This window comes from Myotis nattereri (assembly GCF_964212035.1).
Source record: "Myotis nattereri genome assembly, chromosome: 3".
NCBI lineage: Eukaryota > Metazoa > Chordata > Mammalia > Chiroptera > Vespertilionidae > Myotis > Myotis nattereri.
The window spans coordinates 208,147,877-208,174,722 of record NC_138077.1 but is presented as its reverse complement, the minus strand read 5'-3'; the positions used below and the strand labels follow the sequence as shown (position 1 = coordinate 208,174,722).

At 56.7% G+C, this 26,846-nt stretch overlaps 1 protein-coding gene across 5 annotated transcripts in view; it reads left to right on the top strand.

Moving 5' to 3' along the window:
• The window catches only part of KAZN (kazrin, periplakin interacting protein), a gene marked incomplete at its 5' end in the record, with an annotated part of 789,243 nt that overhangs the window by 729,077 nt on the left and 33,320 nt on the right, over positions 1–26,846 (top strand). For all 5 annotated transcript variants that reach the window (XM_081085625.1, XM_081085626.1, XM_081085628.1 and 2 more), the window contains 4 exons: positions 18,726–18,862; positions 20,533–20,703; positions 24,608–24,797; positions 25,195–25,325. In XM_081085625.1, coding sequence (XP_080941751.1) covers positions 18,726–18,862; positions 20,533–20,703; positions 24,608–24,797; positions 25,195–25,325 — 629 coding nt within the window. The remainder of the gene's footprint in view (positions 1–18,725; positions 18,863–20,532; positions 20,704–24,607; positions 24,798–25,194; positions 25,326–26,846) is intronic.

Here is a 26,846-nt window from a genome sequence, read left to right as displayed (position 1 = left end):
GGATAAAAACCCAAAGCCAGACACTTCAGAGCTGACAGAACACCATTCGGCATCCTGTTTCAGAAGGAGGATCCCGAGGCCTCGAGTGAGACTGGAGGGAGGGGTTGGCCCAGGCTTCCCGCCCAGGGCGGATTTGGGCTGGGTCTTTGCTGGGCTGAGGGACTGGGGTCAGGGGGCTTCTCCTGCCTGTGGAGGGTGGTGACCTAGCATGTGCCTGGCACATGTAGCTGCTTGCTAAGTACTGGCTGGATTGGACTGGACGTGAGCAAGAAAAGTCTGGGCTGGGCAGGGCCTACCGCAGCGGGCCAGGCTGTGTAAAGGGTGACACACCCCGCCTATACCCATCCCACCCCTGGTCATATTTCATCCCGTTCACAGGGCTGACTGCCCAGGTGTCAGCCAAATCGGGTGGGTTGGCTAAAGAGTGAGGGCAGTGAGGATCATTCACTTATTCAGTCCACAGATGTGTACTAAGCACCTACTGTGTGCCAGGCGTTGTTCTAGTCACTGAGGATACAGCAATTAATAAAAGAGATGAAAACCCCTGCCCTCACAGGGCTGACATCCCACTTGGGCTGTGGAATAGAAAGTAAGCAAGATGAATAAGTAAAATATACTAGTGTGTTGGTGCTAGTAGGTGCTAAGGAGGAAAAGCAGGGAAGAGGGGTAGGAAGTGCCAGGGATTGCAGTTCTAGAACCTTCTGGGGGAGGAATGGTGTCACTGATCACAATAGCTACATTTGCTCCCTGCCTTCTAGAGGCCACGCCCCTGTGAGGAACCCAACAAACACCCCCATCGCCTTCGGTAGCAGCCCTGAGAGTTACTCTGGGAGGCAGGTGGTCCTGGAGCCCAGTCCTCGCTGTCCACGCTTGAGCTCAGGCGGGCTCCTCGAGGTCACTGTACATACAGACTCTACCAGCTTCCCCAGCTGCGAAGTAGAAGAAGATGCCTGAGGATTAAATGAGTTCAGGATGCCCACAACCCGTTGCACAAGCCCATGCATGGTCACTACTTTTATTAGTATAATTATCCCCATTTTCTGTGGAGAAAACAGTCACTAGTGAGCTGCAGAGTCGGAATTCGAACCCAGAGCTGTCACTCCGAACCCAGCAGGTTAGCCATCCTGCGAGGCCTAGACTTTATGGTCCCACATCCGAGATGAGCATGTCGAGGCACAAAGCAGTTGGCCAGGAGGTGGGGAAGGTACGCTCTGAGGCCAGGGCTGGTGGGCCTGGCTGCTGCCTGGGCTGCCTGTGTCTGGACTCGCAGGGGGGAGGAGGGAGGTCCTGGCTGGACTTGAGCCGGGCCGGGCCGGTACCTCGCCGGCCGCCTGCAGGACAGATGTTTAAGATGCCCTGCAAAGTGGATGACTCCAGATGGGAGGACGCTGTTTGGGAACAGCGTGCATGCCTCACTTCCCCATATCACCGCTTGCCAGCAGATCTGACCGCCACCCGCCCCCTGTAAAGTCCTTGGCTTTGGTTTGCATAAGGAGTTTGTCCCGGTGGTTTATCAGCTCAGAGCATCTCCAGTGTGCCGGGCTTGGGCCCCTCAGCAGCTCAGGATGGAGCTCAGAGCTCCGTGCAAAGGCGGCCCCTGTGAGCAGGACCAGCCGGCCGGGAGCCTTCCTGCCGAGTTCTGGAGCAGAGGGGCCTCCCTCCCTCCCTCCATGTTAATAAAATAGCTGTTTTGTCCAGGAGGCTTAATGAGGATCTGGCAGCTTTGTTTGTCTTCAGCTGTGGCATGCAGAAGCGGATAGCGGCTTTCCCTGGGGGCTCGGCCCTGGGCTCATTACCGTAAGTCCAGCAACAGAGCCAAACCTCCCCATCCAGACTTCACCTACTCAGAGCCTGGAACCCTGGGGCCCGGTTGTGACTCTGGACCCCGGCTGCCAGCGTCAAGAAGGAGCGGGCTCTCTTTCCCAAGTGATGAGCGGTGCTGCAAAGCGAGGCAGGTCTCAGACAAGCCTCCGGGGCTCTCAGGAGCTGTGTGAGCAAAGGCGAGTCATTGAAGCCCTCCAGGCCTTACTTTGCCCATCTATAAAATGGGAAACTGGTACTCACCGCATTGTGTGCAAATGAGCAAGACACCTGGGGTGAGGAGCCTTAATGCCCCACTGTTGGCACAGCACTCACAGTTTGCGGAGCAGTTCACGGAGCTCATTGTAGGTGATTCTTCAGATCATGCCCAGTCTTTGCAGGACTGAGGGACCAGAGGTTATGGGACCCGTCCAGGTGTCAGGGCCTCTAGCCCTGGAATCTGGCTCCAAATCTAAGGCTCTTAATTCCTTGCCCCATGTACCTCCCAAATTCAGGGTCTATTTGAGGCACTGCCCGTTATTGTGAGAGTCAGCCCCGTGGTCCAGGAGCCCTGGGCAGGGACAGGGACAGGGAGGCAGCGTTGCAGTGGTGCTGGTGGTTGGGGACATGGAGAGACAATGCTGAGTGCCACTCCCTCCTGGTCCTGTCCCCAAGGCCTCGCCTCCTCACTCAGTGTTTGCTTGGGCTGTTACTAGCTCAGTTCCTGTTATTCCTCCCAGACAATCGGCCAGGAAATTCTTCACTTTGGTTTCCTTAAGAGGTCAGATGCTTTTCTCCTTGCAGAAGTAAATAAACCCTGTGAGCTGAGTTGGCAGTTTTTCAGGGCAACCAGCAGGCCCCCCGCCCTACAGCCCAGCCAGCCTCGCCCGGGGACCCACGTGCACTGGGGAACCCAAGCAACCTCCAGCCCATCCTCCGCCAGGTCGCAGACAGGGGCACGTTTATATTATTTCATTTCCTTTTTTTCAGAGAGGAAGGGAGAGGGACAGAGAGAGGAACATCAATGATGAGAGAGAATCATTGATCAGCTGCCTCCTACACACCCCACATTGGGATTCGAGCCCGCATGTGCCCTGACCGGGAATCAAACCATGACCTCCTGCCCTAACCGGTTTGGCTCAGTGGATAGAGCGTCGGCCTGCGGACTCAAGGGTCCCAGGTTCGATTCCGGTCAAGGGCATGTACCTTGGTTGCGGGCACATCCCCAGTGGGGAGTGTGCAGGAAGCAGCTGATCGATGTTTCTAACTCTTTATCCCTCTCCCTGCCTCTCTGTAAAAAATCAATAAAATATATTTTAAAAACAATAAAAAAGAACCAGCTCTTGGTCTCATTAACAAAACAACCATGACCTCCTGGTTCATAGGTCCACGCGCGACCACTGAGCCATGCCTGCCAGGCAGGGACAGTTTTAAACCAGAGCCAGGGCTGGAGCTGCTTCTCCCTCCCACCCCCGGAATCCAGATGGAAATGAGTGAGGGGGGCCCCATGATGCTGTGCTCCATGGGGTCCCAGAGGCCATCTCGGCTCTGGGCACACTGAGCCCCAGGAAGGAAATGACGGGCACCTGGGGGCAGGGAGAGCCAAAGCCACAGCTCCTGGGCACCGCTCGGGTGGCACCTCCTGCTCCGCTGGGATGCCTCAGACCTCACACACAGCGCTGATGAGCCGAGCGCCCCTGTCGAGCTGCAGCGGCTTAGAGGAGACGGGCTGCTCTGGACGCTCCTGCGGGGAGGCAGCTGTCAGCCGCGCAGCAGAGGAGGGGAGAGGAAAGGCTACAGAGGAGCCGATGTATATAAAGCCCCAGAGCCTGGAGTGCACGGCAGAGGCATAACGTGCCCTCCGCTGGGCTCGGCGGCATTTTTAGCGGAACATTTCAGTTCCATACAGAAGTCAGTAGAGTAACGAGTCCCTTGTACCCAGTGCTGACGCCAACTTTGTCACCCCAACACTCTGTCCCACCCTCACCCACTCCCTCCCCCCAGATCATCGCGATGCAAATCTCTGAGACAGCGTGTCATCTGTAAATACGTTAGCATGTCCCTAGCAAAGAGGACGCCTTAAAAAACGCAGAACTGCCGGACTGTTACCACACCTGAAATGACTTCGATGTGCCGTCACGATTCAGGTTTCGGATGGACCCCTAAGTTCAGGTTTTAGACTTTGTTGGACTCAGAATTCAAACGAGATCCACGCAGTGTGATTCGTTCAAACGTCTTTTCATCAAAAGGTTCCTCTTCACTTTTTCTATTTTCGTTAAAATCTCGTGGATGATTCGTGGAAGGAGCCATGCTGCTGGTTGGGTGTGTTTCCCACGACCTGAAATTTGCTAATTGCATCCTCATGGTGTCATCCAACGTGTCTCTCTCTCCTTTGAATTTCCGGTCAGCTGGTAGTTCACCTGCAGACTTGACCATTTACTCCGCTTATTTCTGCAAGAGCCCTTCCAAGGAGATGGTGGCTCTCCACCCCGCCCCCGCCCCCACCCCCCCACCCCACCCCCAACCGAGACATGGGCCGTCTGGTTGTCTCTTTTGTGATGTTGGCTGCCCCAAGGTGCCACGCTGAGTCCCACCTGTCAGCATAGGGGGCGGAATGGTGGCTCCCTCGTGTGTGACTCCCTCCTGTGTGGCTCCCTCTTCTTGTCGAAGCTGGAGTCCTCCTCTGCAGAGACTGTGGGGTTACCCACAGGTCCAGTTCCTACGGGGAAGGCGGGATAAAGGCACCGTGTTTTTCCCGTTAGTTACCAGTTGTCTGAATAATGAGTTAGGTCCTCCGCTTTCATCGCCCAGTTAGATCCTTGAGTTAGATCAGCAGGAAGTGGTTTAAGTAATCCATTTGTGAAGGGCTCAAGCACTTAGAAAACTCAGATAACCAAAATGATGCGTCCACTGAGAAAGCCAACGGTGTTGAGCACGTGTGGTAGGGATTAGCCCCTTTGCGAGCCGTGCCCACCCCCAACTCAGCATTTGGAGAGAGAGGCGGTTCCCTCCCGCTTTGCCGGTAAGACTGAACCCCATGGAGCCAGTTCGTGGAAGACCCGGATGCTCTGCACCAAGGCAAGTCCAGCGGCAAGGGCTGTGTGCTCACATCACGTCTAGAATCCAGGCCTCCCGACTGGCCGACGGGCTGGATGCCTGCTCTGCCCCCTTGCTTATCGCGTGCCCGAGGGGCAGCCTCAGGAGGCGGCTGGTTGCATTTTTGCCCGACTGTCTGGACTTTGGGAAGGGCCCGGTCCTGTCTTTCCCAGAGGCCTTTCGGGGATCTGTCCATCTGCCCTCTCAGTGCAGAGCTCATGACCTGACTGGCCACCTTGCTCCTCCCAGTGCATATCCCCAGGGCCTTTATTGCGTCTCCTCACTGCCTACGTTATTATCAAGTCGTAGGTATCTTGTCTCCATGCTAGCACGGTGCCAGGCTTAAAGTAGGCAATAAAGTCTGCCTGAATGAGTGAGTGAAAATAATAATAAATAATATGAGCAAAATACATAGACATGACTCTCATCGTTTGTATTTAGACCTTCTTGCTGATCTGGCAGTAAATTCCTCAAAAGCAAAAATCCCCTGTCTTCTGTGAGGCTGACACGGGCACACAGAGTTCCAGGTGAACAAATAGAGGCACAGAGAAGTTAAGACACTCGCCTGAAGTCACACAGCCAGCAAGTAGCAGAGCTGGGACTTGAGCGAGGTGGCCGGCTCCAGCCTCCTGCTGGTAGAGAAAGAGGGTCCTGTGCTAAGAGCCTCCCAGTTAGAAAATGCGTCACTGGTGTTAGAAAATGTGTTCAAAATAGACCCAGTTACGCCCAAGTCTCCCATCGCCGGCAGGGCCGGGGAGCTGGAGGACAGTTGACACCTCGCCTCTGGGTGGACGGGACCAGCCACACTTGGAGGCATAAGCCATCCCTCGCCAGCTGTTTGCTCTATGGCTACACCTGGGTTCCTCGGGCCCAGTAGCAACCCTGCCAGAGCTGTCCGCTGCTTCTCCCAACTCCCAGGTTAGCCACGCTCAGGCGATGCGGAACTGAGTGAAGTTCCCCAAACACCCCGGTTCCGCATGCACCCCAGCTCTGTGAACGCCACCCCCTCTCCTGCGATGACCCCCAGGCTCCGCTTGCCAAGCCTGGCAGCTAGATCCTCCCTCGTGGAGACCTCTTCTATACCCTGTACTCGCCTCCACTGTGGCCCCTTTGAAATGCTTCTACAAATATTTATGGAGCATCTTCTGTGTGCCAGACCATGGTCTCACTGCTGTGTGCCTAGCAGGAAACGAAAATAGCAAAATCCCCACCTGGCTAGACAATAACCAAGTAAATGCAGAAGACACATGATGTCAGGTGGAAAGGAGCCTTAGAAACAAAGTATGGAGGGAAAGTAGCCAGAGCTGGGAGGTCAGGTACCAGCAGTCGTAGAGATGAGGAGACACAGCAAAGGCCTCTCCAAAAAGGTGACAGTGAATCGAGCCCTGAAGGAGGCAGGGGAATAAGGCATGTGCTGGGGTGGAGTAGGGCATTCCAGGCAGAGTGGATGGTTTGTGCAAAGGCCCTGGGGCACTTCAGGAAGTACTTTGCTGTTCAGAAATCCCTTGTTTGCCCAGCAGTCTGTTTCCTCTGCTTCTGTGTCTCACAGCACATCTTGGAAAACACGGGAAGGATGCTCCAGTGAACTGACTGCTGAGAGCCCCGGGGAACGCAAGCTCACTCCTGGAGAGGGTTTTGTCTCGGGAAAACACTGGTTCAGAGTCACGGGCTGCACAGGAAGTAGGATTCACTCTTGAGTCCAGGAAAAGGGCTGAAAACACGCCCTTGGTCCTTCTGGGTAAAGTCCCAAGTCCTTCAGGCTACCTCTACCCAGATGGCCCAGAGTCAGCCACACCCGGGGGGTTCTAGCGGGAGAGGATTAACCTAAATTTGCCCTGTCAGGGGTCTGTGATTTGAATCCAGACCAGTCTCTGATTCATTTGTGAGCAAGTGACTAACTTTCTGAGCCTCAGTTTCCACATCTGTGAAATGGTTCTGTAGGTTTTCACCCCGCCCGCCTCGCAGGCTCCTAGGAAGGACTGGGGTGGTGGTTTGTAAAACAGCACCCCACAGCCGAGGTGAGGTTGGTTTATTGCTGCTGCTGTGGGTTTTGTACAATCCCAGCACTTGTCTCGATGTCAGTCGGTCTCCAGGCCAAGTCTCGGATCATTCAGCTGAGCTCTGCTGGATTAACTTTTAAAGGCAGGGTCCTCCCAGCATGCTGGGACAGAAATTCAGCTCTGTTTCTTTGCGGGGAGGGGGCCCTTGCTGGCTCCCCGGGAGCTCCGGGGCATTGGTCCCTGTCAGGAAAGCTGTTCTCCCTGGAAAAGTCTTGGCATGTGTCCCTTACTCAGAGGGAAGCCACTGACAATTCTGCAGGGACAGTTGGGCAGTCAGTTTGTGACCAGCCCTTCCCATCCCCACCTCCACCCCCCACCCCTGTCTGGTTCCTGCCCCTTCGCATTTCCTGGCTGTGGTTACATTGTTTTTCTGGGGTCATGAGAAATAAGACTCTGAAGGTTCTTTTCTATGGTGGGTCCTTAGCTGTGTGATTTAACCTCTCTGTCAATCCGTTTCCCATCTGTAAAATGGGAGTGACAATTGTTAATAATAATAGCACCTTCTTTATGCAAATTAAAAAATGTTTTGGGGGAAAATAATAGTACCTTCTTTGTAGGGTGTCTATAAGGATTAATAATATAGTAAGTACTTAGAATACTGCCGATACACAGTAAGCATTATATGCCTATTCATATATTTTTAGGTTTATATGAAGTGGATGGGCTGTGATGTCTGGGGAGTGGGTGGCAGTCCCTTGCTGCAGTCCTACATTCTGCTCTTCAGCTCCAAAAAGTTAGATTTCTCATGACAAACTCACATGAGTGAAACTCATGAGAGACTGATGTATAGCCCATAGTGCCAGTTAATCACTTGTCAGGGAGAATGTGGCTTCCCGATGCTCTGTGTGCCTAGAGCTCACTCTTGCCCTCCAGATAAAATCAGGCTCTTCTGCACAAGGGCCCGCGCCCCCACACCTGCTGCACCTCCAGCCCTTTTACCTTGGCTCCATCAAGATAAAAACCTGTCTGTCTCCCTAACTGGTTTGGCTCAGTGGATAGAGCGTCGGCCTGCGGACTGAAGGGTCCCAGGTTCAATTCCGGTCAAGGGCATGTACCTGGGTTGCGGGCACATTCCCAGTGGGAGGTGTGCAGGAGGCAGGTGATCGATGTTTCTCTCTCATTGATGTTTCTAACTCTCTATCCCTCTCCCTTCCTCTCTGGAAAAATCAATAAATTATATTTAAAAAACAAAACAAAAAACCTGTCTGTCTTGTTGGCCCAGACTCTCAGCAGCTGCTCAGTGCCCAGCTCACAGTCAGCCTGCAGTTGAGTTAACCATAAGGCCTAGTAGCAAAATCCTGCTCATCTCGTTCATGACCCACCAGATGATGTTTTAAAGCAACTTTTACAGATACTGTGATCTCATTGGTTTTGCATAATTGAATGTAAACTTCATATTCTGGGGAAGACCCCAGGACCACCCCTGTAAACCATTCCCATAAGCCTGCCTCTGGGCTGTGATGAACGGAGCTGAAACCAGCTGCTCCGAAGAGTAGTGAGTTCTCCATCCGTGGAGGCATGCAAATTTGTACAGACACTACCTCACTTGATTTCCAAGGACTCCATGGAGTCTTTGAGATCCTCCCCTCTGGCCCCACTGCCTTTCCCCCATCTGCAAACTCCCTTTACCCTTCCTTTTTCCTGGCAACCCTTTGAGCTTTTTCCCCAATAATACAAATCGAAGCCCATCTGAGAAGCCTACGTGTGTACGTCTGCTCACACATAGAATTTCACAGTCCAAGAACTTCTCAGTCCTACGTGCATATTTAGTTAGTGACAGGCCTGGCTAATCTTTCATCTAATTACACTCATTCACATTTAAATGTACAATCACCAATACATCTGGGCATGGCGGTCTAAATATTGTATAGAGCTCTTAATTACAGTGCGCTTCCAGGCTTGCCAGCTGAAGGGATGGTGTCAGGTAGCTCAGGGCCTGGCCCGGGTGGCAGCGAGAACCTGCCATTTGCCGGGCATGGCGGTGGCCGGGGTCTCTAGGGTTTGGCAGCACTGCCGAAGCCTGGGATCGTGGGTTCGCTGCAGGTCACAACGCCAGGGTGTGGCAAAGCTGGGTGAGAGCCCACACCGTCAGCTCCAGGCCTGAACCTTGAGGGTCTGAGGCCGTCTCCTGAGCCGACCTGGGAAGCGCCTGATGAGCCACAGTCGCCGCCTGCATCCCCCCTGGAACAGCCAGCCCTGCTGGGCCTCCGTTGGAGACCAGGCCCCACATCCCTGGGTGCTCGGGGCAGCTTCCTGAGGGTTCCACGGGTCTGATGGACCATCTTGAGGGCATGGCACCAAGACCCAGAGAGGACGTGTGAGTCCCCCCAGGCCTGCACCCTGGTGTCCCGACTCCCTGGCTACCACCCACTGCCTTCCCCACTCCTCCTCTTCCTCTGGGGCCACGCCTGCGCCATCGTCGTGCCTGAGAATGACCTCACGCACAAATGCGAGCCTTTAAAAATAGTCCTCATTGTGTGGGGCGTGGGCTGTGGCCGATGCTTCTTTTCCAGAAATCTCCTTCCCTCCCCGCCCCAGTCTGGGGAATGTCAGTGGCCTGGGCCCATCCCCTGCCACTGTTTGTCGTGGTGATTCGGAGGAAGGAGGACTTTTCCTGGACTCGCCCTCAGAGGCTGGAAAACAAACACACACACCCGCCCCCATTCCCTCCGGCCCTCTAGTTTCCCTTGGCAGGAAGTGGGCCCGGCTCCCTGGGCGGCCACTTGGGGCTTCCAGGTGAGCTCTGAGGGATCCAGGGCTGAGGGATGGGCCACAGTGACAGCAGCCCCACCCCCATCGGGACCGTGAACAGCTGCAGAGGGCCCCCGCTGCCCCCACGGCTCCTCTTACACTGTATCTTCAGGTGTCTGCTCCCCTCCTGGGCCCTCACGCGTCCATCTGAGGTTTTTCCCTGGGGAGCTGCTGGGCATCTATGCTGGAGGCAAAGCCTCTCCAGATGGTTGGTAAAGGCATTCATTACCCCTCCTGCCATCACCCCTGCCCAGCCTTGCACCCAGTGGTCTTGTGGCCCCCAACAGGGAGCCCATTTCCTCTCAAGACTGCCCAGTCCCCCCTGAGAGGACTGACTGTGAGTCGCTTAGAAGGTAACCCTCGGCAGGCAGGCATCGCCAGGCGCAGTTGAGAGCTTTGGTGCTCATTTCACACTCGCCACAGTAGAATGGAGTCGAAACTGTTACCCCCGCTTTACACAGGAGGGAAAGGGCACAGAGAGGCTAAGGGACTTCCCCAAGGTCACACAGCCAGTGAATGGTGGGGCCGGGCTTCGAACCCAGGTCTCTGCCTGCAGAGCCTGGTCCCCCAATCATGTCTGAGCCCAGATCTCTCCTCTGTTCCCTCTTCTGTGGACACCCGCTCGCTCTGGTCAGCGGTCCAGCACCCATGCGAGGCCCACAGACATGGTTGGACGGTAAGATTAATGGCCAATATTGAAAAACAAAAAGACATTTAAGACATAAAAATTAAAATAATTTAGCTTTTGGGTTGTTGGAGGACTAGTCAGGGACTCACTTTGAGACACATTAAGTTGGAGATGCTGTTAGATGCCTAGTGGAGCTTGGCTCTGAGGTGAAGTTCAGGGGCGAAGGCCAGGCTGGAGACGACCAGCTGGGAGGCATCAGCATGTGGCTGGATTTAAAGCTAGGAGGCTGGCCCTGGCTGGTGTGGCTCACTTGGTTGGGCATTGTCCTGTGCACTGAAAGGTGGTGGGTTCCATTCCCTGTGTGGGCTCAATCCCCAGTGGGGAGCATGCAGGAGGCAACCAATCAGTGTTTCTTGCTCTCCCTCTCTCTCTCAGAATCAATTTTACAACACCTTTTAAAAAATAAAAGCTAGGAGGCTGGACAAGCCCAGCAAGGAAAGAAGGACTAAGACGGCTAATGCTTAGAGGACAGACGTGAGCAGAGGACAGCAAAGAGATGAGGACAGATCCGCAGGAGACGGAGAAAAAAACAGGCGGGAGGGCAAGAGAAGGTGTCACCTGTGCGGATGGAACGCGACAGATGAGGACTGCAGGGTCACAGCCCAGAGGTTGTCGGTGGCCTGGAGCCCGTGATGGAGAAATCCGAACAGTGCCAGGAAGGATGGGAGGAGAGAGATGGAGGCGCAAGGGCACACAATCCTCCTATGCATTTTTGCTCCAAAAAGAAGAGAAATGGAATGCGAGCTGGAGAGCGAACTGGGATAGAATGGCGGCTTTCTGTTGAAGATGCGAGAGAGAATGGCTTGTTTGTGTGACACTGGGAAACACCCAGCGGAGGCTTTAGTCACTCATGTGCGAGTCAGTCGTTCAGCGTTTACTGAGGACTCACTATGTACCTGTCACTGTCGAGATGCTGAATAGATAGCAGTGAACAAGGCAGGCCAGGCCCTGCCCCCTAAAAGCTTGTGTTGCTGGGCAGGGATGAACTTAAAAACATGTAAGTAAACCCAGTGGTCCTTCACGTGCCTTCGACCCAGTTGAGAAAGATCATCCGCTCTCTCACCGTTAGGCATGCAGGTTGGAGTTTGCTTACCATGACGTGAATGCACCGGTTTTTCGCTGCCTGAGAGAATTGCTTCTCGCTTTTGGTAAAATGGAGTTGACCTTGGTTCCATGGAGTGCAATGGTGTTTAGCACAGCATTGACCAGACAAGACTTTCAAACGTACCAGTTCTGGTAGGTCTGAGGCAGAGCTGGCCCCCTAGCCGTGGCAGACATCTCCAATCAACCCAGATTCCTCTAGGGCAGTGGTTCTCAACCTTCCTCATGCCGCGACCCTTTAATACAGTTCCTCACGTTGTGGTGACCCCTAACCATAAAATTATTTTCGTTGCTACTTCATCACTGTAATGTTGCTACTGTTATGAGTCATAATGTAAGTATCTGATATGCAGGATGTATTTCCATTGTTACAAATTGAACATAATTAAAGCATAGTGGTTAATCACAAAAACAATATGTAATTATATATGTGTTTTTCTGATGGTCTTAGGTGACCCCTGTGAGAGGGTCATTCGACCCCCAAAGGGGTCGCGACCCACAGGTTGAGAACCGCTGCTCTAGCGCTTAGTGGATTAGTCATGTCTGCATGGCCACAGGATTGAAAAACGAGAACCCGTGGTCCTGGTGTCTGTCTCTCCTCCCCTAGCCAGGAGGTTAGAAAGGTCAGGCTGCCTAGCTTTCTAGGCTGCACTCGGAGAGCAGCTGTGGGGATTCTGGGAAGATCAGGGGCTTGAATGTCAAAGTACTGGCATCGAGTGCCAGTTCCGCCACCTGCTGGCCATGTGAGCGGTCCACCCGCTGTACCAGATGGTGAGAAGAAAAGGGGTTTCCATTCGTGAGGAGCAGAGCCGCCCCAGGCCAGACCTGTGACCACCCAGGCTCTGTGGGTACAGTTTTCTCAGCTGCCCCTGGCGGCTGCCACTTGTCCAAGTGCCTGGTAGGGTTCTCTGTCACCCGAGTGCCACCTGATGGGGCAAGAGCCTGCTTATTAACCTTTGTAAAGTAGGTTGAACCCTAACCTGTTCTTAACTCACCTTGCCCAGCTTTCAAACAGAAAAGCAACAACAACAAACTGATATAGGCCCGTCCCGGGGCCCTAAGTCTGTGGGCGTTGAACGTGCCTCCCTGGGCTGTGCCTGCCTTCTCCTTGCCCTGGGCCTCTCCTCCCATTCCAGCCAGTCGGGTTGGTGGAGTCAACCTGTATATTCTGAGGCCTCCTGGGGCCTGAGGTCAGGCCTGGGAGTCTGGGGAGTGGGAAGATGGGAAGAAACGATAATATGGAATGACCGCCTGCTGCATTGAGGTGCCAGGTGACGCCACAGGGAGCCTTGGCTGCTGGGGAACTTGCTCAGAGGAGTCCCGTGCAGTGTCTCAGGCCCTCCAGCTGGTGGTGGGCAGAGACTGGACTGGAGCCCAGGGCCCTGTGTGTCTGAACGTGTGTCTCTCTGAACTTCCCTCCTCCCCAAGTGCTCGAGGTCTGCCCCTGCTAGTTCACTCGGGATGTGCAAGTCTGTTCTGTATCAAGCAGAAATGGCTATACGGTCAGTCCCCATTTTACAGATGAGGAAACTGAGGCTTTGATAGGCAGACTCCAAAACCAGTGCTTTTAAAGCCAGCTGTGTTGGCCTAAGGTTCAGGAGACCTGCACCGACTAACTGTGTGATACTAGATATTCTCTTGGCCTCAGTTTCCCCGTCTGTAAAAAGAAGTTGAGCCATAAGACCATTTTGGTGAGTTTATTCCGAGTGGTTTGCCAGGCCTTTCTGGCTCCCACCTTCCCACCCCTCCTTTCCCAGAATCTGTAGATGCTGAAGGCTTAACTGGACAGGAATGTTGACTGGAAGAGAAAGGGGAGCCCCCTGCTGGCAGATACTAGGATTGTCATCCTCAGACCAAGGCCTACCCCTCCCCACCTCTGAGTCTAGGTTTGTCTGGGATCCACCAGCTGGGAATGTTTACAAGGGCTCTTAGCTTTGGACCATCCTGGACCAGCCTGCAGTCTTCTGAGGCCAGACTAATGGAGATCTGACCGTGTGGAATGAGGCTGTGTCTGGGCCTGGCTGAGGATCCTGTAAGCAAGAGGGGGTGACCACACACACACACACACACACACACACACACACACCTCTCTCCTTCCAGCAGCCACCGAGCAGCCATAGGGTGTGCACAAGAAGGCCAACCCGCCTTCATGGAACCCTCAGGAAGCCCCTGGGACGGTGTGGCCTCTGCAGGAACAGCGTCTCCTGGCGGGAGTGACGGTGTGAGCTCAGGGCCATCCGCTGGCTGTGCTTTCATGGAGTCGATGGAGGAGTGAAAGGGACTCAAGGTCAGAGTCCAGGATGCAAGTCCAGGTCCACTGCTTGAGTCGTGTGGGTCTTGATGAGTAAGGGAGCCCTCTGTGCCTCAGTTTCCTCCTCCGTAAGGCAGGTGCAGCCCCACCCCCAGCACCAGCTCCGAGGAGCAGGTGAGGCTGACCGGGCTGTGCGGAGGTGGTTGGGGGTTGGAGGCAGCAGGGTAGCAGGCTGGGTGGGTCCTGGGTCCAGGTGGGCGCTGCCACTCACCACTTGGCTGGGTTCCTTAATCTCCATGGATGCCACTTCCTTGTCTGTCACATGGAATGAATTAGTAAGGTGGTTGTGAGAATTCGGCGACAAAAATCCGTAAGAGACTTGAAAAGTGTCAGGCACGTGGGGATCACCTTAATGGCTAGGAAGCTGAGGCCTGGGAGGTAAGTGACAGCTCAGGGACTCAGAGGCGGGACAGAACCAGCACCCCTGACCCCAGTCCGATGCTCATCCCCCCACCCATCGACATGTTGCAGGGCCGAGGGGTGGGGGGGTGGGGGCGGGGGTCATCAGAGTGGAGTGTCCTAGGACCTCGGAAGCCAAAGGAAGTTCTCCGAGTCCAGCACATTCATGCTGAGGGGAAACGGGGGCTGAGAGAGGGGAAGGTGAGAACCTGGTCCCCTCTCCCCAGCGAGGTTCTCACTGCAGGCACTGCCCTGGGGGGCAAGGAGAAACCCCTCGTGCTCTAAAAGCACCCTGGAAAACCCCACTTTCCAGGCCCCCAAAGCTCAGAGTTTACCTGTTCTGTTGTCCTCGCGTATCGGCTGTGGCCTCCTTGCCTGGGCCTTGGAGGGAGGGTCTGCTTTGCCCGTGGGGAGAGGGTCAGCGCAGAGACCTCCCTGCTCTCTCTGGTCACCACCCGCCAAGACAGGCGTTTGCAGAAGGTATATGTGCTGGTGCCGCTCCACGCTGCCCCACATCTGGGCGACTCTGCTGCGGCAAGGCCCCCTCAGAAGCCTGAGAAGTGACATCCCCAACAAGTACCATCGACGTGGGGCTGCAGCTGGGCCCTGGTCACACCCCTCATCTCGTGCGTGCATCCGGCCTCCTCCCAGTTAGAATAGGCCCTCCGCACACGCCCTCCCTCCCACCTCAGAGTCCCCACACGCCCAGGGGCCAGGCTCGCCTCCTTCCGTGACCCCGCAGGGCCCGCCAGGCGTGACATGACCCGTCACCATGGCAGTGGTTCCACCGGCCTGGCTGCTGGAATGGGGCACGCCTGGGCGAAGCCGATGGCTGGGAAGGCGAGCGGAGGCCGGTCATGCCTTGCAGACCTCAGCAAGTGTGAGGAATGTTTGGAGAACATCAAAAGCGGTTTGAAAGGAGAAATAAAAGCATCCCTGTGACGAAGGAAGGAAGGAGGCATGTAGTACTCATGGCGGTGTGCATGTCGCTGTGGTGCTCATGGCCGTGTGCGTGTCACTGTGGTGCTCATGGCCGTGTGCGTGTCACTGTGGTGCTCATGGCTGTGTGCGTGTCACTGTGTGGTGCTCATGGCCGTGTGCATGTCGCTGTGTGGTGATCATGGCTGTGTGCATGTCACTGTGATGCTCATGGCTGTGTGCATGTCGCTGTGTGGTGCTCATGCCTGTGTGCATGTCGCTGTGTGGTGCTCATGGCTGTGTGCATGTCACTGTGGTGATCATGGCTGTGTGCATGTCGCTGTGGTGATCATGGCTGTGTGCATGTCGCTCTGTGGTGCTCATGGCTGTGTGCATGTCACTGTGTGGTGCTCATGGCTGTGTGCATGTCACTCTGTGGTGCTCATGGCTGTGTGCATGTCACTCTGTGGTGCTCATGGCTGTGTGCATGTCACTCTGTGGTGCTCATGGCCATACGCATGTCGCTGTGTGGTGCTCATGGCTGTATGCATGTCGCTGTGTGGTGCTCAGGGCTGTGTGCATGTCGCTGTGTGGTGCCCATGGCTGTGTGCATGTCGCTGTGTGGTGCTCATGGCTGTGTGCATGTCACTCTGTGGTGCTCATGGCTGTGTGCATGTCGCTGTGTGGTGCTCATGGCGGTGTGCATGTCGCTGTGTGGTGCCCATGGCTGTGTGCATGTCACTGTGTGGTGCTCATGGCGGTGTGCATGTCACTCTGTGGTGCTCATGGCTGTGTGCATGTCGCTGTGTGGTGCTCATGGCTGTGTGCATGTCGCTGTGTGGTGCTCATGGCTGTGTGCATGTCGCTGTGTGGTGCTCATGGCCGTGTGCATGTCGCTGTGTGGTGCTAATAGCTGTGTGCATGTCGCTGTGTGGTGCTCATGGCTGTGTGCATGTCGCTGTGTGGTGCTCATGGCTGTGTGCATGTCGCTGTGTGGTGCTAATAGCTGTGTGCATGTCGCTGTGTGGTGCTCATGGCCGTGTGCATGTCGCTGTGTGGTGCTCATGGCTGTGTGCATGTCGCTGTGTGGTGCTCATGGCTGTGTGCATGTCGCTGTGTGGTGCTCATGGCGGTGTGCATGTCACTCTGTGGTGCTCATGGCTGTGTGCATGTCGCTGTGTGGTGATCATGGCGGTGTGCATGTCACTCTGTGGTGCTCATGGCTGTGTGCATGTCGCTGTGTGGTGCTCATGGCTGTGTGCATGTCGCTGTGGTGCTCATGGCTGTGTGCATGTCGCTGTGGTGCTCATGGCTGTGTGCATGTCGCTGTGTGGTGCTCATGGCTGTGTGCATGTCGCTGTGGTGCTCATGGCCGTGTGCATGTCACTCTGTGGTGCTCATGGCGGTGTGCATGTCGCTATGTGGTGCTCATGGCTGTACGCATGTCGCTGAAGTCATTTCTTGGGGGGTTCCCTGCCAAACCTTGTTTCTTAAGTAGTTGCAATAGCAGCGCCCTCTGTAGCGACACCCAATGTGATGGAGGCGGCAGTAACGTCATTCCGGCTCCGTGGGGACCACACCCCTTTCCCCACCCCTCCCCACCCCACCCTGGTGCAGGGTCCCGTGCTCCCAGGCCCTGCTCCTCTGCGTGCAGTTTCTCCACCAGGTGGTGGACACGTGGCTTCTGACAGGCAGGCGGGAGCACCGCGCCTTCTATGTTCCCACCGTGGTTCCAGAGGCGCCTTATCGGCGTTGGCAGGTGGTCTTCCCTTGGCGCTCGTGCCCAGACACCCAGCGCTCGTGTTTCTCGTCCTCGGCCTGGCAGGCTACAGCCCAGTGGTGGGCAGAGCCCAGAGTGGAGAGCCTGTGGGACGGAACCTCAGCAGAGCCCTTTGTGGGAGGAGTGATGGCACTTCCCACGCCTGCCTTGTGGCAGGAGTGCACTGGGCTGCATGTAACGGGAAACCCATAGACAGGGGGGTTTCTTTTTCTCCTGCTCTAATGAATTCTGGCCTGGGTAATGCACCAGCAGTCCAGGCTCCTTCTGTCTGTCTGCCTGCCCCCCGGTTTCAGCCTGTGTCTCTATCTTGGTGCTCGAACGCACACCCGTGCTCCCAGCAGGAAGGCAATGGGAAGGAGATGCTGTGACCTTTTCTGTAAAGAGCGCAGCGGATCGCCCAGTAGACATCTGTGTGGATCTCAGTTGCCAGAACTGGGACACGTGCCCCTCCAGCTGCAAGGGAGCTTGGGAAGCTGTGTCGTAACTGGGCACAAGCAAACACGGGGTTCTCTTGGGAAGAAGGAGGGTAGACAGAGACTCGGGTCACCCATGCGCATAGGGGCTTGTCGCCTCGATCAGATCTGCCACCACCCAAAGGATGGGGACCCTGTCTTGCTCAGCCCTGTCCCCTCCAGGCATGGAGCCTGGCACACAGACGGTGCTTAGCAAATAGTGGGGGGGGAGGGGGGCGGCTCCTGCTCTCATCTGAGGGGAGAGCTACTAATCTGAAGGCAGAGGCCTGGCCCTTGCGCTCAGGGAACCCGCAGTCATAGCCGCCACCCCCCACGGAGGCCCCCAGCGCAGACGTGTGCTCGTGTCAGCCCTCTTCGATGGCGGAACAGCCAGCAGCACGCAGCTCCTGCAGCGCGTGCACCGTGCGCGGGGTTGGCACAGTGGGCGGTCCGTGGAGGCCGCAGCGTCACGCCCCCCACAGCCACTTGGCAAAAGGGAAGGAAGCCCAGCGGGGCTGCGAGGGGGAGATCCCCTCCCGAAGCTCCAGTCCCGAGAGTAAGTCTGGTTCCCACCCAGGTGAGGCTGAGGGAGGTACATCAGAGCCCAGGGGGGTTCGTTTCCAACCGGGGGGCAGAGGGGTGACCCCCATGGGAGCCCATGAGACCTGATGGCAGCCGCTTCTCTCCACTGGCGCAGAGAGCCCGCCCACGGCTCCCGGGAAGCCACGGCGGTCACTTCGCGTGGGTCAGTGGCCTCCCTCGGAGCCACCCCCTGGCGCTTCCCTCTGGTTCTCACACCCCACCGGTTCCAGGCTCCCCAGGCCTCCGGCTCCTTCACATTGGGGACCAGCCAGTTCAGAGCAGGGAGAGATGGGTCATCAAAAACGTGCCCCTCTCGTTGGATCAATAAAACTGAGAGGTGACAGTAGGGACTCTATCAACAGACAGGCCTGGGTTCGAATCCTGAGAGTGCCACGGAGTGACCTGGGAGCTTGGGGGAGAAGCTTCATGTCTCTGGACCCTGTTTCCTCATCTGTTAAAAAAGGGATCGATGCCCTAGCAGCTAGGGCCTAGCTGGTTTTGCCCAGTGGATAGCGCCTCGGCCTGCTGACTGAAGGGTCCCAGGTTCATTCTGGTCAAGGTCACATGCCCAGGTGGCAGGCTCGATCCCCAGTAGGGGGCAGCTGATCAATGATTCTCTCTCATCATTGATGTTTCTCAGTCTCTCTCCCTCTCCCTTGCTCTCTGAAATCAATAAAAATATATATTTAAAAACCGGGGTTGGGGGGTCAAAATAGGGTCCCTCCTCAGCGTTCGGGGCCGGCAGACAACCAGGATCCCAGGACTAACGCGCTCTTCTGTCCCCCAGCCATGAAAGCCGACCGGAAGCGCCTGAAGGGCGAGAAGACGGACCTGGTGAGCCAGATGCAGCAGCTGTACGCCACGCTGGAGAGCCGCGAGGAGCAGCTGCGGGACTTCATCCGGAACTACGAGCAGCACCGCAAGGTCAGGGCCCTCCACTCCCCGGACACCGGCTCTCCCCACGCCCGGCCCAGGGGTGGCCTCTCCCATCCCCCTTGGGAGAGACTCTGCTCATGTCGCCTGTGCCCACTGGGGAGGCCTCCAACGTGTCTCGCCCGACCCGGGCCCTGAGCTGAAACAGGCACAGCTCTTAGCTGAGGGCTCCGTGGCGTCAGGGCAAACACACATCGACAGGATGGCTGAGTCGGTGACAGTGGGGGCTCCGGAGACAGGCTGGCCTAGGTTCAGATCCTGGCTCCCCGTGTGTGTGTCCCTGGGCATCTCAGGAACAGGGTGCAGACTGTGGAGCTGTGTGAGGACGTCTGTGTTGGTGAGCGCAGAGCACGCCGCATGGCGCCCGGCGCACAGGGAGCATCCAGTGAGTGTTAGCTCTGCGTCTGATTCATGACACCATAACGAGTGTGTGAACAGAGAGCCGGGAGCGCCGGTGAGGCGGCAGGGACTTCTGCAGACAGGGAGACCGTCTTGGAAGGCGTCACAGAGGAAGTGGCTGTGAGCTGGGCTCTGTGGGATGGGCTCTGTGGGATGAGTAGGAGTTTATGGTCGGCTAGCCGAGGAACTTGGTTCACCAGTTGTGGGCGACAGGGTTGTTAGACGAGACAGGATGGCCGCCTCTCCGTGGTCCCGGGCCACGGAGAGACCTGGAGGTTAGCTCCTGACGTGGAGAACGGGAAGGCCATGGCCAGGTGGCTGGGCAGGGCCCCCTGTGGGGACCGTCCTCTGGGGAAGGACACCTGCCATCCTGAACCTGGGCTCTTGGCATCAGAGGTTGGGCCCCGATTTGGCCGCATACTAACTTGGCTCCGGACACAGCGGAGCTCCTGCGAGGGGCCCAGCCCGGAGCAGGGCCAGGTGCCTGGCCGGGAACTGTGCAGAGGGGTCCAGCCTGTGTCATCAGGGCTGTGACCCTGTGGGGGGGTGGCAGGGCCCACGGCAGCCACGGAGACAGGGCTGCAGGCGTCTCCTTCTCTATCACATACATGTTACCAAACAATAAAACAAAGCCTCAGACCCTCAACTGACCCTAACGTTTGTCGGACTCTGTTTAAATGTTTCCCTCACATGAACTCAATCTTTATAACAATTCTTTGAAGTAAATAGTATTGGCCCCTTCCCCCCATTTTTCAGAAATATTTTATTATTGATTCCAGAGAGGAAGGGAGAAGGAGAGAGAGAAACCTCAGTGATGAGAGAGAATCATCCATTGGCTGCCTCCTGCACGCCCCCCACTGGGGATCGAGCCTGCAACCTGGGCAGGTGCCCTGACCGGGAATCGAACCGTGGCCTCCTGGTTCCTAGGTCGACACTCAACCACTGAGCCACGCCGGCTGGGTCCCCCACGCCCCCATTTTAAATACAGAGAAAGCGAGACTGGATGAAGTCAAACAACTTCCCCGAGACAAACATTTGCTCAGTGAGTCATTGAAAAATGTTTCCTGAGCCTCTGCCAAGGGTTTGTGTCTGTTCCCATCTCCCCGTAGTTTGTGGCATGGCTGGGACTCGAACCCAGGGCCTTCCCACCGCAGAGCCTTCTGTGGTCGGGGGTCAGGGCCCCTCAGGGTATGTCTGGGCCATGAGGAGGCCCTGCACTCCCCGTGGTGACGCCTTGGGCTCTCCCCCCACATCCCCCGCAGGAGAGCGAGGATGCCGTCAAAGCTCTGGCCAAGGAGAAGGACCTGCTGGAGCGGGAGAAGTGGGAGCTCCGGCGCCAAGCCAAGGAGGCCACGGACCACGCCACGGCGCTGCGCTCCCAGCTGGACCTCAAGGACAACCGGATGAAGGAGCTGGAGGCTGAGCTGGCCATGGTGAGCCCCTCCCCGCCTGCCCTGCCTTCACACACGCAGGGCGCAGGGCGGTGGGACTTGTGCTGGGAGACAGGGCGCAGAGAATCCTGGAGTGGAGGCGTGGAGTCAGGCAGAGCAGGACCCAGGAGGGGGCGGGGCTGGGGGCGGGGTCTGTGATGATTGGCATCTTCTTCCCACATCAACCCCTGAGCCTGGGGCAGTCTCTCACCCACCTGCCTGGGCCTGGGGCATGGGGTGCTGGGAGACCATCCACTCTTCCGCACTCCCCAGGCTACTGCAAAAATAAAAGCCCATTTTTAAAAAAATAGATTTGTTCAGGAAAACATTTGGGAGGAAATACACAAAAAAAAATGAACAATGGTTACCTCTGGGTACTAGGATTACCTGTGAGTTTTATTTTCGTGTGTGTATGTGTGTGTGTGTGTGTGTGTGTGTATATGCGCGCGCGCACCTGTTATTTTCATCTACAGTGAGAATGTCTTACTTGGGTTGTCAAGGGGAAAAGTGTTACTTTTTTCTAATCCAAAACAAACCTTCAGAATACCCCCCAAAACTGTTTACTGCGGTGACCCACAGCCCGCACGTGGGAGCAGGGAGCCATGCTGTGTCTGGGCCTGGCTGAAAAGCCGAGGCCAGAGCCCTGGAGTTTGCTCCGCCTGCTCCTGTGTGGCCTTGGGCCGCTCACTGCACTTCTCTGGGCTTCGGTGCCCTTTATCCGGAACTGGGTGGGGCTGAGGGTCTTCATCCACCCTGTCTGCCCCCCCAGGTGGCAGGGAAACACTGGGGGCCCTGAGGGCTGGGGAGGGCTGCCTGGCTCCACGTTCGCCTGCAGAGCACGGATGCGTGCTGACAGTGTGATTACAGCCGTGGGTTCCGGGTTCGAGTCCAGCCCCCGTCACTTTCTAGCTGTGTGACCTTATGCAGGACCCGTCACCTCTCTGAGCCTCGGTTTCATCCGGTCTAAATAGGGCCATGGCCTGTGTCTCCTGGGGCTTTTGGGAGGATGTCAATGAAATAACACCAGGGAAGTGCTTAATCCGGTGCCTGCACATGGTGATGGATGATATGAGACGAAGGTTTTCTACGGTCACTTCCTTCCGGACCGCCCTGGTCAGGATCCATGGGTCCCTCTTGGGACCAGCTCAGCCCCTACCTACCTGCCACCTACCTCCTGGGTCTCCTTGTCCGATGCTGACCCCTAGTGGCGAGAACTGCCCAGGCCCGGAGGAAGCTGCCGCTGTCAGTCCCCTTTGGGGTGGAGGTGGGGTCTGCGGTGCTGGTGCCTCTGCCTAAGAGCCCCGACAGCCCCTGTGTTGTTGGGGTGTCCACCGCCATCTGCAGGATTCACCACCTGGAGGCCTCCGGGGCTGCCTGCGCCAGGCGGTGTGGTCCAGCTCCCCTCCTGCACCGCTGGCCAGGCGAGACCAGGGGGGAGGTACCGTCCTGCAGGTACCCCTTTACGTCCTTGGGTTAAAACTGCAGGAAGCAGCTCTGGCTTGTGTAAGCGCACAGACACACATTGGAGGAAATCAGGAGCTCACGGGCCCAGTGTGCGTGCAGGTTTTTAGTTTTTTATTGATTTCAGAGAGGACCGAAGAGGGAGAGAGACAGAAACAAACATCCATGATGAGAGAGAATCATTGATCAGCTGCCTCCTGCAGGGCCCCCCACTGGGAACTAAGCCTGCAACCCGGGTATGTGCCCGAACCTGGAATCAAACTACGACCTCCCTGTTCATAGATAGATGCTCAGCCACTGGGCCACGCCAGCCAGGCAAGCATGCAGGTTTTAATAAGACTTCACGCTCACCGGCAGCTCCCGTCTCCATCGTAGCTGTGCCTAAGGGTTAAAGTTGTGGGCGGGCAGTTTGGGAGAGGATCCTGTACTCCATCCTCAGGACCAGCCTAGAGGACACACACACACACACACACACACACACCGCCCACCCCTGGTTGTCAGGAAGCAGTGATGTTGAGCTGCCTGCTGAGTTAGAAGGGGCCATTCCAAATCCCCGGCAGGTCAGGCTCCGCCTGGGAGAAGAAAGCCGGTTGGGCCTGGAGAGCAGCCCTGCCCGGGCCTCTCTCTGCGATGCCATAACGGGCCGGGCTGCTTGTTTCAGGGGCAGCTGTGCTTCCCTCGCTTCCCAGGTGTGGGGCATTCCTCTCTCAGGAATGCTGCGAGAGGGCGAGCGGGGTGGGGGTTAACTGCACAGATGGCAGACCCGCCCGGGTGCTCATTGCTCCCCCTGAGTCCACCTTCAGGGCAGCCAAGATGGATTGGGCGGGAGGAAGGGAGCGGGCATCCCCCCAGGAGCAGCTGCCAGGACGGAGAATCTGGACGCACATGCACGTGGCGGGGAAAGCAGGTGCGGTGCCAAGTGAGGTGCGGGGTCCCGGGAGACAGGAGTCTGCATGAAGCGGGGCTGCTGCAAGCACACGGCAGCTCTGAGCCATGCCGGCCTCGCTCGCTCCTGCGGCAGAGGGATTGCTCCTGGTCCTGGTCTGCGTCACTTGTGCTGGTTTTCCTGTCCCAGCGGAGGGTGGGCACCCGGGAACCCACAAAGGGCTCGCAGTCAGACACCCAGGCTTGGAGCCCAGCTTGGATGCTGTGCCTGCTGTGCATCTTGGAGAAGTCATGGAACCTCTCTGAGCTTCTGGTTTCTCCTTCATCAAGTACAGATAATGGCACACTCCCTACTTGAGACCCAGGCTGTCACACTGAGCACACGAAGGTTTCCTAAGCAAGGGAGGAGATGATTACCTGCCTCGGGGGTGGGGCTGACACCCTCAACTTGACCTCCCTCTGCCATATAGGTTTATATTCCCCAGGGGCTGGTGGTGGAAGGGAAGTGATTTCACCGACTCCTGGGGTGTCTGAGCTGGAGAGAACCCCCAAGATCGCTTGGTCTAGGCGTTCCATTATACAGATGTGGAAACAGGCTCAGAGAGGGCGGTGACGTATCTAAAATAACAGCTGGTTCGCATGATGAGGCTCTATCAGGCTTTAGGCCAAGGACTGTCTGTTTATGGGCTGGAATCTCCGCTCTGCCAGAAGGAGCCTGAGGCCTTAGGGGAGGTATGGGAAGTTCTGGAGCAGGAGAGAGGAGGGGAAGTCTTTCATTTCATCTGCGTTCATGTCAGGGGCGAAGCCAGCACTCACGGTGGCTCTGCCATCTGTAACGACCCCCTGGGCATCGGATTCACTGGCGAGCTCAGCGCAAGCCCCTTGAGCCCCTCCGCGTGTCCCCACTGCCCTGCATGAGCCGGGGAGGGTCCAGCCGGGAAGTGGAAATAGACTGTGATGAATATGCATGAATACATCGCTAATATGTGCCTTTTTTCTCCCCCAAATAATCTGCTATTGTTTCTAATAAAACCCCACATATCCTGGGGGGAGGTAACCGAACACTGACAGAGACCTGTCACCGCCTGAGGAAAGGACAAGCTGTCCAACTGCCCACCGCCCTGACTCAGCCCACACTGTCCCTGGGCCTCCCGGGTCCCCTGCACCTCGCCCCGTGGCCCTGAGAGCCAGGGGGGAGGGGCCGCCCCAGCCTTACAATGTCCTTCAAGTCCCAGCCAGTCCTCAGAGAACCCAAAAGAGTGGGTGATAGTGTGTGTGTGTGTGCGTGTGCGTGTGTGCGTGTGCGTGTGTGTGTGTGTGTGTGTGTGGAGGGCGGGGTCCTCTTTCTCTCCGTATTGCTGGTCTCACTTGGGTGTCAGGATCTAAGGTGTAACCCAGGGGAGGCCTGCCGTGCAGGTGCTTGGCTGACTGACTGGCACTCACGCAGCTGGCAATGCCCAGGTCCAGGGGCCAGTTCGTGGTTTTCTCATGATGGTGGGCGGTGGCCGAGCAGCAGGCCAAGAGGTCACGTCGTCCTCTTGTTCCCTGGCTCTTTCTCCAGGCCAAGCAGTCCCTAGCTACGCTGACCAAGGACGTCCCCAAGCGGCATTCACTCGCCATGCCAGGCGAGACCGTGCTCAACGGCAACCAGGAGTGGGTGGTGCAGGCGGACCTGCCGCTGACCGCAGCCATCCGGCAGAGCCAGCAGACGCTCTACCACTCGCACCCCCCGCACCCTGCAGACCGGCAAGGTGGGTCCTGGCCGGCGGGCCCAGCCACAGCGGCGGGGCTGCTTGGAGGTCCTCTGACCCAGTGGGGAAGGCAGTCTCTCCATTTCCACTGTAGCTGCTTAGGGGAGTGTGGGGCCCCAGGCCCATATAACTGAGGTCCCTGGGAGCTCCGCCTCTTCCTCTCCCTCACCCGGGTTAAGAGGGGGCCTGCGTGGATCCAGAGGCGATGGTGGGAGGTTCTTCCTGGAAACTGCTCCCTGATGGCTGCAGAATAGAAGGGCGGGGAGCTGGGCAGGGGTCTTCTCGACAGCTCGTTGTTCTCCTGGGTGTAACGGGGCGCTGGTGCCATCGCCTGCAAGGCAGTCAAGGTGAGGCCATTCTCTCCATCCCTCACTCACCAGCTGTCCCTGCTTTCCAGCGGTCAGGGTGAGCCCCTGCCACTCCCGGCAGCCTTCCGTCATCTCCGACGCGTCTGCCGCCGAAGGCGACCGGTCATCCACGCCAAGCGACATCAACTCCCCTCGCCACCGGACGCACTCCCTCTGCAACGTAAGGCCAGCAGCAGCGGGGCCTGGGCCCTGGGCCCTGGGCCCTGCCCGGAATCCGCGGGGGCGGGCGGAGGGCTGAAGACGCACTCGCTCTTTCCTCTCGTCCACCCAGGGAGCACTCTGGCGGAGGCACTTCCTGTTCTGTTCTTTCCTTTTGCAAGAAGAGATGGATGTGGGGAGAGAAAGAAAGGAGGCCCATTTGCTCCTTGTGTCCGGGAGGGCAAGGAAAATCCAGAGGAAGGCGGGCCTGGGTCGGCGCGGGGTCTGTGCAGCGCGGGGTCCCCTCTGGTGGGCTGGGCGAGACCGCGGGCCTCTCCTCCCAGACGTCAGCCTTCCCAGCACGCTGCCTTTCCCTGTAGGGCCGGCTCGCCATCTTCATCCAGGAATGAGCCACAGTGTTTTGACTCCCAGAAGCCTTGGCACGTTTTGTCATGAATTTGCTCTCAGTCCATTGGCTCTGCTTATGTAATCAGACACGGTTTGATTGCATACTGGGGCCAGCTACCAAGAGGCACATGTCCCCAGCCCCTTACCTCTTGATGACTAGTAGGGCGACAGACAGGCTCCCAAGGAGTGAGAGGGTGAAGGAAGGTGGGTCAGGGGTCTGAGGACCGGACGCCGCCGTGTCTAGGCTCCAACATGAAATATTGGGGTTGGGTGTGGGGGCCACTCTCCATTCCTGGTCCATCAGGCGGTTGACAATAACAGGCTCCCCTGCCACATTGTGAAGACAGGCACACTAGCGCAGGTCTTCAAATGCGTGGGAAGGCTTTCTCAAAACCTCAGGCCATGTTGCTGTATTAACCAGCGAGATAAGTCATAAAAAAGAAATGAGGCGAATATAGCGGGGGAAAAAGACAAAAGAACCATCACTTGCCGGCGATATGATTATCTACCTGGGAAACGCAAGAGAATAACCTTGAAAAGCCATTAGAACTAATAATAAGCTAGTACATAACAGTGCTGGTTGAAAATCAATTTATAAAAATCAGTAACGTTTCTGTATACAAGTAATCATAATGGAAACATTTTTTCCTATCTGCACTAACAATGAAAAGTGCTTATAAAAATAGCTGAGGCTCAACTTAAGTTGCTGCGTGGGCAGCGGGATTGCTGGCCCGGGGCCCTATTCAGCCCACATCGTAATGGGGAGAAGGTCGCCTGGGGGCCTGGGGCCCCACTCGGATTCTTTCCTGACTGGGGCCTTATGAAAGGGAGCAGTGTGTTCTCTTGTCCCCAGGAGAGCACCCGGCTGACAAAGGCTGTCTTGACTGACAGAGCCAAGGTGAAGAAGGTGGACCACTGCTAGTAGAGGGGCTCTGACGTCTAGTCTCTGGTTCGGAGCGGCCACTGTTACGTTGTACCCACAGCCAGCATCTTACAGCGCACCCAGAACCTTCTGGTATCTGTGCACAGCCCCAAGGAGAATCCTTCGCAAGGGCCCTTTTTTTTTCTTTCTTTCTTTTTTTTTGTCTCCCCTTGTTGGGCCCATAGTGGCGCTGACAGCCAAAATGCCGTTGGA